We start from the raw sequence: 18,367 nt of genomic DNA, 5'->3' as shown, positions 1-18,367 counted from the left end.
ATTTACATTTTATTTTGGCACCTTTTTAAGCGATTACGTAATGACAATGACCCTCAAAAAGTCCGGCGAGCTTGCGCAGTCCGCCAAATTCCCCGGTAAACATAAAAATATTGCAACTATTACACGGTCGGGTAAATAAAATCATAAATTGTCCGATCCACAACGCTGAATACAAAGTAACCCCAAAACGTGACCAGATATTGGCGAATTGGGGTGTTTGAATATAACCAAAAAGTATTTTGAGTACGGCACTTTTATTGACTTACATAGCTATGGGAATAAATATCTAATAAATAGGGCTGAGATTAATCCGCATCGTCTCCCACTGTAATATAGGCATCCTGTTCTCCAACGACAATCAGTTCGTCCTCATCCTCCGCTTTTAAGGTAGTTACTAAATCAGAAGAAGTTTCCTCCGTCGGTTGGGTAGTGGGCTCAATTCGCTGTAGGGGTTTACTGGTATCCGTGTATCGATAGATCGAAAAGTACGTTTGAATGCGTTGGATGATATTCTCCAGTATTGGTGGAAACTTGTGCTCCACTCCATCGCCATAGATCTTAAAATCGAACCGAGTTTCGACACCAGTCTCGGAAATCTTCGAGGGATTGAGCTTGAGGGCTTGAAGAACTCCACGAAGCATAAGTAGATTCTGCAGGTTACTGCCACTCTGATTGGGTGCCCGCCTGAGGATCAGTGAACCATTGGGCTTGAACTCCAGATAACCGAACTTCTCCGTATCCATGGGTAGGGCCTGATTCGATTCAACGCCGTTTTTTATCACGATCAGCGGGACAATGGCAGCCTCAAGGGCAGTGGAGATCAGCCCCAATCCCAGCGTGAAATGGATCAATTGCATCTCGGACGGTGAAGGTTTCCCGGTGATCCGCTCTGGCCCTGGCCTGTGGTTGCACTAATTTCGGCTTCGCCTTGGCCAACGAACTTATTCCAACTGCTGCGCTTTTTCTCCACATTTTACCAATTTTTTGTACGCATTTTGAGTGTAATCGAGTGCTGTTTGTATTTACCTTTGTTCGGTTTGGTTAGGCACTTGGCTTGGCACATGGCCAATAAGCCCAAACCCAACTTTGAGACGTGCCCTGAGCACTCGCTGCGCTTTGGTTTTGAGTTGTTTTCGCTGTTTGAGTTACTTATTTGCATTTATTTGTCAATTTTCTGTTATATTATTCTTCAACTGGCCCCGAAAGCGATGTGTATTGCCAATATCGTCTGGGTTGTCGGGCAGTGAAAGTGTTATATTCCCTTGAAGAGATGAGAAGGGTTCACATTGATTCATTTTATACATACATACTCTATATATAAAAGGTTTGCAATGTTGACTTCTCTTAGGAGTGAAAATATCATTTTAAAGATGTCCAACAAAAATATCAAGTATGTTAACTTTAAAGGATAAGTAAACAGAAATAATATGGGTCAAAAACATTGTTTAAACAGTTTTGTTTTTTTGGTTTCATTCTTTTTAAAGAGTTGAAGGCGCTTGTAATGACTTGTGGTAATAACAATATATATATCCAATAATTTCATTCTCTTTAATAATAAGACGAAAAGTATTAAAACTTACTTTACAAAATCTTACTATTACATATTTTTTTAACGTCCAATTCTGAACCCTAAAAAAAGATTTATTGACTGTTATTTGAAGACAAAAGTAGTTTTAAGAGACTGTTAAGCGTAGCTCAAAGACTTTTATTTATCTTTTTTGGCCAATCTGGCAACGTTGACAAGAAACCCTTCATAGCTGAATATCGCACCTGGTCACCCAAAAAACCGTTAGGAAATTTTAAAAATTTCCAAGTTGTTATAATCCGGTTTAAAGTAATTTTGAATATTCCATAGTTTTTACTGTACAAATAATATTAGTATCCCAGTTTATGGTAAGTTAGCATATATCTGCTCTTTCCCCAAGCTCTTCAACAAAACAAACCCATTTCATTGATAATTTATTAATTTATTTAGATTGAATTTCATTAAATAGTTAAGGACATTGATATAATGTTGTGTCGCAATTATGATTATTATTTGTGTGTGTGTGTGTGTGTATTTAGTGCTTCAAGTAAGCAGAGTCTCTAACATACGTAGAAGGACCAAAATATCGAAACGAAAATAATATAAGCTAAACAATTAAATTGCTAGGACTTGTGTTTGTGTCTGTGTGCATGTGTGTTGTTTTCTGTTTCTGTTTCTGCTTCTCTTTAATAAACATACAATACATATCAAACATAAATCGTGTGTGGTTTTTAATACAATATAACTGTTTAGAACGGAAACCAGCATTAGGAAACTTTCATCGCATTCGGCTCGCTCGTCGCTTTGTTAAAACTTAAAATAAATAAATAAACATACATTTTTCAATGTGGCAACAATAGTTACAATTGGTTCAGTATTTCATATTTTGATTTTTTTTGGGTTTTTTTTTCGATTTTTTTTTTGTTTGTTTAGTGATTTTGATTTCGTTCTGAAATGCAATTACAAATAATAAGTTTCTATACAATCTGATGTGCTGGTCTATCCGAGTGAAGACAAAGCAAAGTTATCATAGACTTTAGCTAACTCTATCGACTTGAAGTTTTACAAAATTTGATTTGCTTTTGATTTAGTAGGACTCATCTTCTTCTCCTCCTGGTTCAGCTAATTTCTCTCATATCTAATGTAAGTATAAGGCATTATCTTCTCTTGTATATCGTTTTAATACATGTGTTGTATATCTCCATCTTCATCTTCCTCTCCATCGTTTTCCACTTGTATCCCTCTGATTTGATCCATAATTTCGTTGAACTTGTTTATGGCTAATTTAGGCTGGCTCCTCCACAGCTCCCACCTCCTAACCTCCTGACTCGTTGCAGATGACTTACATCAGCTTCTGCTTGGCACAATCGGGGCACAGAATATCGGGTCCGTCGGTGATGAAGCCACGACCCACTAGACTAGCCTTGCAGCTGGCACAAACGAAGCAGTCGTGGTGCCAGTGACGATCCTCAAACGAGATGAAGCGTGTGCCGCCAATGCCTGATGTTGCAGAAGTGGGCGAATTAAATTATAATAAATATTATGAATTAAATATTCTCATATATCACACTCACCTGTTATGGGCTTCACACAGGCCGTGCAACGTTTGGCAAACAGCTCGCCAAAGCACTCGGCACAATAGGGCTTCTCATCGCGGCTGGTGAATCTCTGGCCAGCTAGCGTGATGTTGCAGTGGGTGCACGTGAAGCACTCGCGATGCCACGGCTCGTTCTTGTAGGTAACACCTCCCGAGGTGATGACCTAAAACCCAAATGGCAATTGATTAAAAAAACCAAAATTATGAAATTTATAGACTATAAATACAAATTTAAAAATATTTAATACTTTAATACTTTTTTCTGGGCCCTACCGAATAAATATCTGTTAAGCCTCCCAACTTTCCTACCTTATTGCACTTGATGCAGCGCGTGGCGAACTTCTCCTCGTAGCAGCCGGCGCAGTAGATCTCCTGCTCCCGCGGGATGAAGGACTTGGTGCCGATGGCCGTCTTGCAGACGCAGCAGCAGAAGCAGTTCTCGTGCCATTGCCTGGTTTTGTACTCCATCTTCTTGGTACCTGGAAGGAATAGAGCGGATGGGGGGGAAAATCAATTCAAGTCGAATTCAATTTCCGCCTTACGAAGGCCTTGAACCTTGAACTTTGTCAACCCACTAACCCAGCTGCGGAACCTATCAGTTCAATCTGGAGGAAAAGTCAATTTCAGACAACGACAGATTGAGGGCAGAGTCAATCAGTGGATGGAAGACAATCCGTTTTCAATATATAGAACCCAAAACTTTCCTTCGTTATGTCAGCCAGACATGCAACTTTTTGCCACAACGGGGGTACCTGTCACGCCTCACCCGAATTTCTTCTGGGGCTTCAACATTAATTGTTATGCAGAAATTACGCTAATTTTTGGCTAGTCCTGAGACAAAAGACATTTCCCATTTGATTTAGGGCATATGAAAGCTTTAGTAGTCCATATAAACCCTTGAGGACTTTGCTCTCTTATTTATGTTTTTGCTTGCTTTTATTTATTGCGTGTTCGAAATGTTTGTGGCCAAAAAATAAGCAGACAAAAGAGTTTTCCCGCTGCGAGGAAATAGGTCTGCTAGAGCGGGTAATTGAGTGGAAAAGTTAAGTCTGTCGTCTGCAAATTATTCTTTAATTCGCGGTTGCCAAGCAAGACAATTGAGGAAAGTTAAGGTAGTCTCGGGAAAATTTGTTCTGGGAGTTGTGCTAAATTGCCTAAGTAAATTTTCATAAAAAGTTATATTAAGTTTCACTAATTTTAAGAAGAAGCTGATTGTTTACAGTCATTACAGTGGTAACTTTAACAAAATTTGCTAATACATCATTTGTTTTTTAATTTTTATAATATATATTTTAAAGGCACATAAAAACATTTGTTAATATAAAATCATTTACATTTAATTTTTAAAGATGATCTTTAAATGATTTCTAAATTTTTTTAACTTAATTCTATTTTTTTTTTAATATTAATTCAATTTTAAAACAATCCAAAGGTAACATATTCTAGATTTGACATATAACCAAAAATGTTTTGCTTTAAAGCATCTTTTAAATCAAAACATTTACTTTATATTTTTTGTTTTGTTATGTTAATGTTATGGGTTGTCTTTTCTTATTAAACACACAAGTTAATGGACCCTAGATTTATGATTGAATGGATTAGTTGTCTGGCTTGTTTGAGAGTCCCCCCTTAAATGGTATTCATTACTCATCATCGTCCATCGATGGCGATGACGCTATGGATCGCGCCACAAGCCAGTGGGCGGTTCCTTTCTTCTGGCCAATTTGAATAGTTTTCGGACGGTAATATTGATAAATTATGATGTCTCATCGGTCGTTAATTAAGAAACGCGCGATTTAAGAGTGTGTGGACCGCTTGGAAACTGCTGGTTGTTGATGGTTACCTGCTTTGCTGGCACGCGGATCGCCGAGGCGACAGTAATCGCCCAGTTGGCAATAAAAGTTGCGGTTCTCCTCCACGGCGGAGGCGTTGGGCAGGAACATGCTGAGCACGGCAATGTCCTCATTGTTGTCCTTGGCCTTCTTGATTCGCTCGGCGCCAATAGTCTTGGTTTGCAGATGAAGGCGAGACTTCATTCGCGAACTCAGCACATCCACATCGGTCATGATCGAGGGCTAGTTGTATTTTTCCGGGTTAGATCACGAATGGAAAGTGTACCCAGCCAAATGACTTCAGTCTTGACCTGCACCCACCTCCTACAAACTCGACTACTTTCTTAATAAGTCACGAAAAATGCAATTTCATTGATACCATCATCACTTTAAGTGGGTCAGTTGGAGATCGAAGACCAGCCATTAAACTCATTCGAGATATGTTATTCCACACCAAACGCCAAACACTATCTCTAAAACGATCTCTGGAATTAAGCAGAAAACAAATTTGGCGACGCCAAGTCTCTCTCTTTTTCGCCCATAGATCTGGTATGATCTCAAGGCGTTGCCTCCATGACATCATTTGCCAAATAACAAGTTTCATTAAACTTAGCGAATGCTTATAAATAAAATCCCAAGCCAATTTGGTTATAATGGAAATGAAACAACAACGGTCTATCATAAATCATTAAATAATTATCTTTTTGTAAATACAACAAAACCGAAAATTTGTTAAATTTCATGAACAATATGTTTTTTTTTTTGGTTTTGGCCAAAGCTTGTGCGCAAATTGAAGCAGGAAATTGTCCAAACTGGAGACGCACAGGAAGCTTAGATTGGAATAGAATAGATTAGAGTGGTATAATAACCATAGAAACCCACACAATTGGGAAGATGTAGGTGAATAGCTAAGGAATGTTGGAGAAATCGCCGTGTAAGTGTTGAGAGGAAGTTGTTTTATGAAATTATAAAAAGAATCTGAAAGATTTACATTTACATTTAGATTTTTACCAACTGAAATAGCAAATGTACAACAAGAAAATAATCGTTTTCTTAGCATTCCATTAGCAACAATTTAAATATTTAGAAAACTTCCCCAGCTACTCCTCGTATTAAAACATAGCTGTAGCTAATATTTAATTTGGCATAGAGATGTGAAAATTGTCATTTGAAAAGAAGATAATTAAACAGAGCCAAAAGTTTAAGTACATAATTGTTATTTCAGTAAACGAATAATCAAATGGCTTCCAGCATTAACTGCTTAGGCCACTCAATCTAGTTCAAACTCATTTTCCGAACTCATTTGACCCAAGAGTAGGTCCCATCAATATTCTGTTACCAACTCGTAACCACAACGTTCGTATGGGTTTCCACATTACCACTTTTTTGCGGCCAAATGGTGAGGCATAAATAACTTTTATTTATAGCGACCAGCGTCTAACATAATTATAACTAATTGTGATGGGTTGTCGGCTTGGCAAAGTGCACAGGCATCGCCCACTGGAAGATTGGAGCCCCAACTGACGCCTACAACAAACGCCGCCGCCGCAGCAACGACGATCGAATCGCCTGCCGAGGGTCAAGTGGAGAGGCATTGAGACAATGATATATTGACAGGTCGCTGACTGTGCGAGCGACGGCGCTGATTGATGGCATTTGCATTGGCCCATTCACGGTGTCAAAGCTCCGAAAACGAAAGTGGACTCGAATCGGATTCGGATATGTCAACCTAAGCCCAAACGCAAACCGAAACTGAAAAAATGAAACCCTTACGTCGTGCATGGTCTGCATTTTTAATTGCAATTGGAAACCACCAGCAGCAGCGCAAATATCACACACAGAAAGAAAATTTTATATACAAAGCAAATGCCATCTGTGTTTTTTTCTTCTTAGGAAATTATATAAATATTAAACAGGTCCGAGAAATTATTTGTATTAATGTCAGAAGCATTGAGAAAAAAAATTGGCAATCTATTCTTTTATTGTTCATAACTGTATTAATATTATGGCATAATATTAACTAAATTAATTTCTGCGTTGAAAGCAAACTGTGACTTGTTTTCATGTATAATTTAATTTTTAGAAAACTATAAAAACTATTTATAAACCATTAAATAAGAACAAAAAAATACAAGTTTAAGCTGATATGTTTTTGTTTTTGAGCTATGCATTATACAGAGGCTTAATTTAGCGGCTACCCGCAATATTTGATTTTCACTGTGAGATCTTTGACTTTGACCCGCCGCAGGGCACAAAATGCTGGCTCACAAGACGAGATTTATTGGACTGTTTGATTCGGTGAAAAGAGAAATTGGATTTGCTTGTTTGCGGGCCTTTGTTTTGATAAGACCAGCGGATGACATCGGCTGAGCGGGATCAGCTCTGGCGGTCAAGTATGAGGGAGTTTTAAACGGACCCACAGATAGGATCTTTAATTAGCCAGCGATTTAAGTGGACTGCCCCAAGGCGAATTGCCTGAATCACTCGGCCCGCAATTAACGAATTCAATTGAAAGCCATTTGGAAATAGTTTCAAGCGATTTCATTTCGATTGATATTCAATTGCAATGACAACAATAATAGTGGAAAGAAATTCCACAATTCAATTGCGTGCATATTCATATGTCTCTGTCGCTGGTTTACATGTTTGGCTTTACATGTTTTCCCATTTCGGATCGGATCGAATTTAAATGTGGAACGCGTCGAATTGGCCATCGCTTGACACTAAATGCAGCCAAAATGGGTCCAATTTCGTTTCCGGTTTTGATGGCACGAAATTTCTTTGGTTATTTATGAATTTCGACTTGATATCGAAATGTTTTTTATGGGAAATTGTAACTTGAGCAGAGGCGGTACGAGTATCTTGATTTGATTTCTGGGGTGACTTGCAGCTGCAACCTGACGATTGTGCAAAGTGTGTGTTTGTGTGGGCCGCACGTTACGTATACGCCCAGGATGTGTGCGCGAGTGCGAAGTGAAATCAGACGTTAAGTATACGCAATGTGGGTCGATGGGGGTTCGCTAGTTCCTCGAAATTCCCTCATTGTTGCAATTTACAATACAGGAAAACAGAAGCCATTTGGGTACACTTTTCCATATTGTTTACAGGTGAGTTCCTCTAAACAACAATATGTTTATAATTGGAGACTGGCACTGGTTTCTTTTAATCAACGCCGCAGTCCCCCAACTATAGACTTTACATTTTCTTTTTTTGGTTCTTTATTATATCGGGATGATCAGTATTTTTGTGAATTAAATTCGCATGCAATACGTTGCTTCAAGCAAAACAAACACACTGGCTATATGAAATTGATACAATAGGGAATTCTTTTATATCCGCGGCACATTCCACGCGCTTTGAAAGCCGCTTTGAGACTGAAAAACCGAGTCGAGGGCCCCAAACAAAACAGACGGAGACGGAGTTCAGAGAGAGAAAACCTGCCGAGAGCAACGAGTTATATTTTGTTGAATCGAATTGAGTTGAGTGAGCAAGCGAACAAGTGAATTGAGTGGAATTGCATACTGTTTACTGGAGAGGCGGTACCTGTTGCACGCCGCCTTCGACAACAGATCATCTTGTTGCTGCGAAGCCGACAAGCTGAAATAGCTGCACTGCCGAAAAATGAGACCATTTAGATCATTCATGGCATCTAAAAAATTTTATTTTTAAATGATGATACCCAAAACGAACAGGGTACTATAGCAAAGTCTATTCATACTGCTCACATAAGCCATAAACTTAAGTTTAATCATAAAAATGCATTTAATTTTCATTTTAAAAACGTTATTTATCATATGAAATATTAACAATTTTTTTATAATGCCAAAGATTACAAATCATATTCAAATGTTAGCAGTTCCTACGTAACATTTTTGAGGAACTTTATAAACTTTCAATCAAAATAATAATTATTTATTAATTTCTTTAATATCTTTATGTAGATTTTTAGTTTGGGGAGCATTTCTCTCTGTGTGGAACCTGGCAAGGCAGTCAAGGTGCCATTTAGAGACTTCAATCTGACGATCTCCGCCCGCTGGCCGGTTGTTGGTGAACTATTTTGACTGCTGAAACCGGCCCGGGAGGAGATTGACGAACCCGCCGGCACATGGCACTTGATTTAGCCTCCGTTTATGCAGATTACACTCGGTTATGAGTGTGGGCCCCCATTATGCACTGTGGCTCGGGATATGTCAACAGGAAAACCTAGAAGTCAGACTGGTTGGTTGCATGGTCGCAACGCCCAGTGGCATTTGGGGTGCGATTGAATAGGAAATTGTTGCAGTTTTTAATCAATTCTGACCCGATTTGGAGCGACTGAAAAGTATGCCTGTAGGGCGTTGCGGAATGAAGTTAATTTCGCTGGCATCGTTTTTGATTAATTCGTTTGAACTACGGAAATGGTTCGACACGCGTTGGATGATCCCGCAGTGCGTGGGATTCCCCTCTGTTCGCTACCAACAAATCAATCAATTGAACATCAATAAAAAATAGAAATTCATTAGAAAAATGTGCAATTAATTGGTTGATGGCAGTTCAGTAAAGTGGAAAATAAAGTATAAAAATTTAAAATGCTGAAACAGAGTGCATTTTTTTAGCTTTCCCTTATATACATTCAATTTTGTTGTATTTTTCGTTGTTGTTGTTGTATTAAATTAATAAATTTATTTCTTGGTTAAAATAAATCTAAAAAATCTTAATATTCACCTACCCATTTCTAGTTTTATATACTCAACCCAAATTGAAAGTCTCATACGCTCGGTGCCAAAAACCAAATTCTATTTGTTTCCTCCCGCTGATTCCCAATGTTTGGCCGCACCTCCGCCTTCGAAAGCAACATAATAATCATTTTTCATTCTAATGATACCGAACGAAGGCAATTTAAAAGCCACAAATCAGAGGGGAAAAAAGGAATTAAAATCCCAAAATTTTTGCTTCAACGACGCGTGTCGGAGAAAGTAAATAAATTTTGATTATTTTGAATTATTTTGCGGTGAGTCATGGATGAGCTCAATGGGGATTTGGATGGGATTTGTATCTGCTTAGTATGCACTTGATACAGAGATTAGTTTGGAACCAAATTGGTCAGTCACCGTGTCAACTGTCAATCAGATTTCCACCTTTGACAAACAGCAGAATCTCTCAATCCGAGCTGAAGATTGTGTGTGGGATGCGCTGACATTGAAATAACTTTTCGCAAGTGCAGGAAAATCAACAATATTATAATATTTACTGCTTCTGGCCTGTTCTACACGTAATTGGCAACGCGTGGTTGGTAACCTTGCGTTAATGCGAAAGTGTCACGGCCCCCTTGGTGTTTTGGCCAAATTGGGAAACAGATCGGATCGGTTAAGATCGCTTCGAACCGTATCGTATCGCATCGTATCGGGTGTTGGTGTTCGCTCGGAACTGATCTGCGGCATTTAACAGCCATAAATTTATCACTCGCTGACAAAGTCAATGTATTCTGACACTGTTTGCCTTTCTGTCATATATTTATTTGCGCTACAATTGAAAGCGGAGCAGACACCTTGTCCGAGCAGCAGGGTGAATGGGAATGGGATTGGGGTTTTTGGATAGCTGGTTGGGTTCAGGGTCTGGCGTGGGCTGGAACTGTTGGCCCGTTTCATTAAAGACTCGGAGCGCAGGTGACAATGAACTTGCAGTTAAGACATCAACGCACTTACGTAAGCAGTCGTATCTTTGCATCTCGAAACTGGAAGCACTCGAGTGTGGCAGGTTCGTTAGCTGCAATGTAAGGCTTGCGAATCATTCAGATACTTTTGGGTGGACCACTTGTGTATGATTTTTAAATTTTAACAATATTTTGGCAAGTAATTTCAGTTTTTTAATTGCATTTTTTTATTGTTTAAGACATTAATGTGTAGCACTTTAACAACCATTGATTTTAATGTTTTTAAACTGGTTTTAAAGTTCAACACTCCTTTAAACATTCTTAAATTGGTTTTATTCGTAACCTTTTAACAGCATAAGAATACTCTTTGGCTTTGAATCGTTTTTTATAGTGTATAATGACTTTTAAAAAGTTTTTCCGTTTATTACTTATACGTGCTTATTTGTATATGTTTATATCTTTACTAAAAGTTGTATGTCTTTCCAAGCTTTAAAATGGTAACAAAGAGGCCTCGATACAATTTACAACATTTATTTATTTTGAATTTCCAAATAAAAGCAGTCCACCCTAATACCCATAAAGGCAACTTGGCCAACAAAATAGCATAGCAAATGCAATCAATTTCCTTGCATTGGCATTATAAATTGATCAAGTGCTTGAAATACGGCATGGATACCGGGTACCCGTGCGTATCCACCTGTGCTGAACCAGTTTCTGGCCGCCTAGCTCTTGATAATATCCATTCCTGCAGTTAACAATTAGCAATCTTTAACGGTAACAAGAAGAACTTGAATTTCGAGAGGGGCATCTTCAAGACAAAATTCGTTTTTGCTCTGCCATTTCCCAGCAACCGCCCGCAAGTATACTACAATTTGAATAGTCTTTCTTAATTTTTCTTACCTGCGCGAAAAACTTCGCCGCAGCCATCGCAACGGGACGCAAACTGGGCATCGTAGCAGTTTCCGCAGTAGATCTTATCCGCCTTGGCTCCAAACTGCTTGTCCACCAGCGACAAATGGCACTTGAAGCACAAAAAGCATGCCTCATGCCAGTGCTTGTCTTTGTACGAAAGATCCTGAAATGGGAAAGATATTAAGGTGAATTAGACAGCAGCTAAGACTTGAGTTTACTTTGGTTTTTCCATAACTCCATAAACACTCTTATCCGGCTAATAATAATATAAGAAAGGTTATTGAAAAATGGTTAAACAATTTATATTGATCTATCTATCTGATTTTAATAAACTAAATTTATTGCTCACGTAACTAGTTTATTATGATTCAAATGTAGAACTGTGACAAGGTTCATAATTATTTATAAGAATAAACCTGATTATTATTTCTTAAAGTATCTTTTGACTTTCCCCAACGAGAGCAAGGTTATTTGAATTTTCGTCAAGATATTCCCACATCTAATTAAACATAAACTGCAGGAATTCTTCTCATGTTGCAGTTGTCAGTCTATTTTTAAAGTGATAATTAAAGCAAATTATGACTAGACGCATAAAACTTATCTAATAAAAACAAGATGGTAATAAAACAGACAACCCGAAAGGCAACAGAGAAATAAAAGCTACATTAAAAATCAATTTTTTCGGTAAACTGTTGTAATCTAAACTATTTTGGCCGATTCGAAATATTTATTGATTTCTTTTTGGTTTTATGGGCTGCAGTCCAAACTGGTTTTTAACTTTTCAGGGGAAGTGTGCATCGTATAATCTTGCAGTCTGCGTGTCTGCCCTACTTAATGGTTATTAAATGTTTTGACTACCCACATATGGCCATAAATTCGGTTTACGAACAGTTTATGACCCCCCGATTCCCCGTTTAATATTATAATACAGACACGTACCTTCGAGTCGATGCCAATGATCTTGTTGCACTCCTCGCACGTATTGGCGAACACGTTCTCGTAGCACTTGATGCAGTACGGATGATCGTCCCGGATGACGTAACGCTGTCCGGTGAGGCTCTCGTCGCACTGCCAGCAGCAAAAGTGTCCGGAGTGCCAGTCCTTGTCCATGGCTTTTGTGTACTCGCCACTGAAAATTAACTGCAAGCACACACAGAAATCGTGGGAGATATAGAGATATCGATTCACATCACATTTGCGTATAAACAAAACAGGAAATATCACATAGATTCAGTATTTTAGGTTTAGGTTTCATAGGCTTTCTGTATATAGTATATATTTTTTGTGTTGTGCAGTGTGATTTTGGTATGTTAACTTGTGGTTTCTTTGTGGCACTGGTTGTGGAGAGTGGGTGTACTTAGATAGACTTGGTGGATACCTTTTAGTAAACATTTTTGCCGAGGAAAGTAGAGTAGTAACGTGTGTCGTTTTGTAAAAGTTCGATATGCGAGAGTTTTCTTTGGATAGTATACATATATATATATATATTTTGTAATCTTTTTGCTTGGAATTGCGTTTTGAATTGGAATGTTTTTGGAAGAATGTTTTTTTCTGTACAGAAAGTATTGGTATTTGGGATGATCGGACAGAGACCACGAGAATTGCAATGAACATGAGAGAAGAAGAATATCGTTACGAACTGCCACAAAACTGTGCTGGGACACACATGACACAGGTCACCTACCCCCTTTCCTCGATGGAGGCGTCCACCTCGACCTCGCTGATCTGGACCTCGGATTCGCGCCGCTTCGACGACTTCTTGACCTTTTTCGTGGTCTTCTTCACTTCCGTTTGCACGGTTTGCATAATTTCCACGTCCGCCATATCGCGCCCGCTATCTCGCTCGCTCCAATCGACCGACTGAACTTTCTATAATTATTGTTTCTTGTGGATTTGTATATATCGGATGGGGACTGTGTTAGGGTGTATGTATTTTTGTATTTCGGTTTTTTTGTTTTGTGTATTTTCGATCGATTTTTGGGGAGGTCTAGAACGGTATGAACTTTGCCGAGTCGGGATCTCAACTGGCGCAGCGGTTTCCGAAAATGTTTTTCAAATCGCTTGCTGCACCGCTTTCAGTCCGCTCTGTATCTAGTTTCGCCGCCGCCAAGTGTAAAAATAAAATCACCGAGAGCGCAGAGCGAACTGCGGATCAGTGGAGATCGGAAAAGATCTCGCGGAGATCTCTTTTTCGGAGCGGCACGGACGGGCGGCTGAATTATTGCGGTAGACAATGTAAATATTGCCAATAATTAACGGCATTATTGAATTTGCAATGCAATTGGGTAATTTTCTCTACGATTTCGGCCAATTTGCATGCAATATTTCGTTCGCGCTTCCCGCTAAAAATAGTAAATGAAAAATCGAACGCAATTCAGGTGCCAAGAGGTGTGGGCGTATGGGGCGGTCCACCTGCCGCCGGCTAAAATGGGTGTGGCGTCCCCTGAAAATGTAACCCCCGCTCCTCCCCAAAACCCCCCTCGAAGTGCTTGTCAGAGTTTTGAAAAATTTTCAATTTTTCACCAAAAGAAATGTAGTGGGTTTTCTTGTTGTTGCTGGCGCTTGTGCACACGACACACACAAGAAGCGCACATTCAAACACTCTCGTAAATGGAAAATCTCGGAAAATTCTCTTTCTTCCCACACTGCACTACACACGACACGATCGCTACCCAGTGGAGCATAAATCGCCATTGGATGGAATCTAAAACGATGATCTGCGTCTGGCATTTTGATTATCGCACCCCTACGGTATGTTCGTATTTTCCAATAGATTTCCCTAATTGATCTCCAGCCCATACACTATCGTATTAGTATTAATATATATGGAATTTATTTTGGCATTCCGAAATTTCTTGATTTTCTGGCATTACAGCATTTGGCAAACAGACATCATTGAAATGCCAATGGGCGCAAAATGTTTACTGAATTGAAATGAACCAACAGGTGTGCCGGCAAATTAGAAAAATACTCGCAATTTAATGTAAGAAATTATTCCGATATTAAGCAAAACCATAAATAGAAATATTAAGAAGTTAATTTTGTTCTTTAGCATTTATTTGCTTGCTTTTATAATTTAACGTTAAATGGGTATATTTATGATATCAATTAGCAATGCATTAAAGCTTAAAAGCAATTATTACAAAAATAGTAAAAAAGTTTGTAAGCTAATTTAATTCTAAGCTATTTTAAAAATAAGCTGCTAAAGGAATAGACTTCTGACATTTGATGAATCCAGCAAATAAAATGTGTAGCTTTTAATGGATCACTTATTCACCATGACCTCATCTAGTCCTAAATCAATGTCATAGTTTTCGATGTGTTTAAAAAAATGTTTCACCCCAATTAATAACCAATGTTTATTCAAGAGCAGAACAAATTTCCATTAGACAAATTGACGCGATACCTGAGGGCGAATGACCAAGGTAAATTGGCGAGAACTAAACAAGTACAAATGACCAACGGGTCGTGAGAATGTTCTAGTGACAGTTTGTTAGTGGAAAGCAATTAACAAGGCCTCAAATGAACGCCGTTCTAGGTCGACAGTCTAACCTAAGCGGGGAATAAGAAATACATGTCAGATTAAAATGAACAATAAACAAAATCAACAACTCGTGAATGTTTTGGCCAAAGGGAACCAACCACAAAAAATATATGTTTATTGTTTAAGAATCAAAATGTTGATGTAAACTGATTCACTGCTGTGATGGGAATTTATGGCTTTAATAATGTTGTACCACTGACGTGGGTTGAGCAAAGATGATGGGGATTTGATGCAATTAAATATCCAGGCAGTATTGCCCATAACATTAACCGAAATTATAAAATAAAAGCTTTGATTTATAACAACGATAAAAACGTAAAAGTTTAATAGATCTTGTTTTTCTTAAACATTTTTTGTTTTCAAATTCCAGGGATTAATCTAAAGAAGTATTTCAAAATTATGACAAATCATCAAAAGTCTTACTTGTAAATTGCATAGTTTTTAAGCATATTCATATTTTTTGCCTTCATTTTCTTATTTGTTATTTTTAAGTTTTCTGTTTTAACTTTGGTCTTAAGCTATACATTTTTAAAGTCTTTAAAAATTTTATAACTATAAATATATAGAAATTCTGGAGTTTCTTTAAATGGAAATGTATTTCCGGCTCGTTTTCTGCACCCGAATTTCATTCAGCTGGCCATGCTCCTATCTATCATATACGGTGCATGATATATGTTCGTGCTTGAGTATATGCACATACTTATAGAATAATGCATCGCATGTGTATATTAGTTGTTGCTATTTTTGCCGCAGACACAAGCAACAACAACTGCAATGGAGCCGAGTGTAATGCAATCTGTGAGTTGGTCTAAAAATAAACTGCATTTTGCGAATCTTTGATAAAAAGTTTTTGCGTGATGTGACTGCCCGTCATCCTCCTTCCGCTCCTCATTACGATTATTTGGCATTTTTCACGCGGGCGTTAAAGCGTTAATTGGGTCATAAATTCAGACACACACATATAGACAGGCGCGTATTTTCCAGCGTATTTTTATATTTTTTATTTCTTGTTTATTGAGCGAGAATCAAAAGCGAAGAGGGAAACTTTACCAAGACAAGAAGCCTATTCTGTGTAAATTATTCAATGGGGGGATGTCTATAAGTTCAAGTTTAAGAACAGCTGCGCCCCAAAAAGAATTGGTTTTAATTTGGCACATTTTTAATTTGTCTTTAAAATGGTCGAGGCAAATCAAATGAAATCATGTTTTTTGGAAATTTATCGAAAAATTCACATATGCAAGCAAGTGATGCCAAATGGATGACTCTCTATTTTTGGAATGCAAAAACAAATGTTTGGCAATGTGAAAAAAGGTGTTTCATTTAACTGACACTGAATATGAAAAAAAATTGGTTTACCAGCTGAACGCACAACATTCAAGTGAATTTTTTAAAAATTATTTAAGGCAATTTTCTGCCAGCAGTACAAATACTATATGCGCTTGTTCCTTGGGGGGAAAATATGAAAGAAAATAAAACCGCTGGCTTTTAAGTGTGCCCCGCAAGAAAAATGAATTCATGTCAAAGACAAAACTATTGAATAAGACTTTTTGGCAGCGTTTTCGCCGTGTTTGCTTGGATGTGGCTCTAACGCAAGTTCGGAGAGATACATTTATTTGCCGTACAGATGCATTACGTAATGAGTTTTACAGAAATAAATTCCAAATGGCCCGTTTCCCCAGTGCAAAAGTGAAGAACAAAGCCAAGTGAGCTGCGTAAACAAATCACTCGAGTGACACACTTTCCTGTTGGCCTGTCACAAATATTTTGAGAATTTTTCATTTTCAATTTCCCCTTTTGCGGACTGACAGTCGCTGACATAATTTGTTATCTATGCGAACCTTTGCCGCCATTCAGTGGCTGACTTTTGGTTAATTTGACTAAGGACACGACATATAAAACTTGACAGGGGCATATCGCCAAAAAATAATATGCAAAATAAGCGCAAAAAAAACATGTTCGTCAAAACAGACATAAGCGGAAAAACCTGAATGAATTCGAATGGCAAGAGCTGGAAATCTTTTAGATAGATGAGCATACTTTCGGGATTCGAACGCTGCATACTTTGGGGAAGAACCAGAAAATAAATTAGAAAATAATTAAAGGGAAGAATCTCAATCGCATTTACACGGTTTTTTAGCAAAGGTTAGCAAGAAAGAAACAATAACAAACATGATATAGTCCTATTTTTAAATCTAAATTGACGATTTAATGATAAACTTCAGAAAATATGAATAGTTTTTCGTGAATAGCACATTGAATTTGTATTGAACATAATTAATTACTAGAAATTATTTAGTAACATTAGTTTTATTTATAACTAACAGATCATTTAGTCCCAATCAACATATATATAAATCAACAAAAAAAAAAACACTTTTAATTTAAATGACATTTTTGTCTCATTATAATACCAAAGATAAACATGATACATATTTTATTGTGACAAATTCTAGTCCAACATAATGCTACTTAGACCTGACCTTAGGCTCATTAGTCACACATAAGTCAAATAAACCCAAGTGTACGGGCAAAGCAAAGAATATATGTATACAAAGTTCGTTTGCTTGACAGTTTGTTTTTGTTTCGTTTATAGTCGCAATGACAAGAGCATTAAAAATCGAGTAAATCTATATGGCGAACATTTCCCAATGGGATTTATGTGTTGGCCCATCACCAGGCTCAGGCTGGTAAGACTCGTGTGTCAAACGATGACATCATGCAAAAATGCAAATTGGGCCGCAGATATATGTATGTATAGTGTATTTACAATAAAATGGGCAATTGTGGGAAGATTTATGGTCCCTCTTCTTCTGCGGTTGCACTTGGATGGATGACACCGGTGCGGCGGCATGAATGATCATGATCTCAATGCCCGAGTATTTCGGTGGCCGATGCAGAATTGGCACAAGCCACAGATACGAAATTTATATTTATAGCGACCAGAGTACAACGAATTGTTTTCTTCATTTATTCAGTTGGCTTTTATTCTCGGCATATTTATAAAGACAAAATCGTTAAGTAAACTAACAGCTATGGTAAACAATCCTTCAATCGTTCGGTATTTCTTGGGTTCAAAGTTTTCTGGGTCGTTAGTATAATACATAGTTTATACAGTGCGGGTTCGGGGACCCCCATAATCGGGTGTTTTTACCCTCAGTCAGAGGAGCGGATGCTGGATGCTGGGTACTGAGTTCTGAGTTCTGGACACTGGTTCTTTAACTGGGACTGATTTCATGTACAGCGTGCTCGGTTTTGGATGTGGCTTGGACTGGATTGTGCTGGGCTGTGCTTGGCTTGACTTGGCTTGGCTTATGAACATGTCTAT

At 38.1% G+C, this 18,367-nt stretch overlaps 2 protein-coding genes across 11 annotated transcripts in view; both read right to left on the bottom strand.

Annotated features, from left to right (window-relative positions):
• Positions 1-235: 235 nt before the first annotated feature.
• LOC108146656 lies at positions 236-932 on the bottom strand. Its single transcript, XM_017272700.2, has one exon. The coding sequence runs from the start codon at positions 855-857 to the stop codon at positions 306-308; it is 552 nt and encodes a 183-aa protein (XP_017128189.1). The 5' UTR covers positions 858-932; the 3' UTR covers positions 236-305.
• Positions 933-1,946: 1,014 nt separating this feature from the next.
• LOC108146705 (four and a half LIM domains protein 2) overlaps positions 1,947-18,367 on the bottom strand; it is a 60,160-nt gene continuing 43,739 nt past the window's right edge. For 4 of the 10 annotated variants that reach the window (XM_017272772.2, XM_017272773.2, XM_017272774.2 and 1 more), the window contains 5 exons: positions 12,438-12,638; positions 11,487-11,661; positions 3,432-3,601; positions 3,100-3,286; positions 1,947-3,025 (listed from right to left, as the gene is read on the bottom strand). In XM_017272772.2, the coding sequence (XP_017128261.1) occupies positions 2,868-3,025; positions 3,100-3,286; positions 3,432-3,601; positions 11,487-11,661; positions 12,438-12,638 (891 nt within the window). In that variant the 3' untranslated portion in view covers positions 1,947-2,867. The other 6 variants (XM_017272775.2, XM_041708143.1, XM_017272776.2 and 3 more) reach the window with 6 other exon arrangements.

Source organism: Drosophila elegans, unplaced genomic scaffold (assembly GCF_018152505.1).
Source record: "Drosophila elegans isolate 14027-0461.03 unplaced genomic scaffold, ASM1815250v1 contig_208, whole genome shotgun sequence".
Taxonomy (NCBI): Eukaryota; Metazoa; Arthropoda; class Insecta; order Diptera; family Drosophilidae; genus Drosophila; species Drosophila elegans.
Note: the sequence above shows the minus strand (reverse complement) of the source record. Positions and strands in the feature narration are given on the sequence as shown.

Excerpts from the sequence above, each read along its gene's own strand:
- LOC108146656 (XM_017272700.2), bottom strand. The coding sequence starts at position 857 with ATGCAATTGATCCATTTCACGCTGGGATTGGGGCTGATCTCCACTGCC.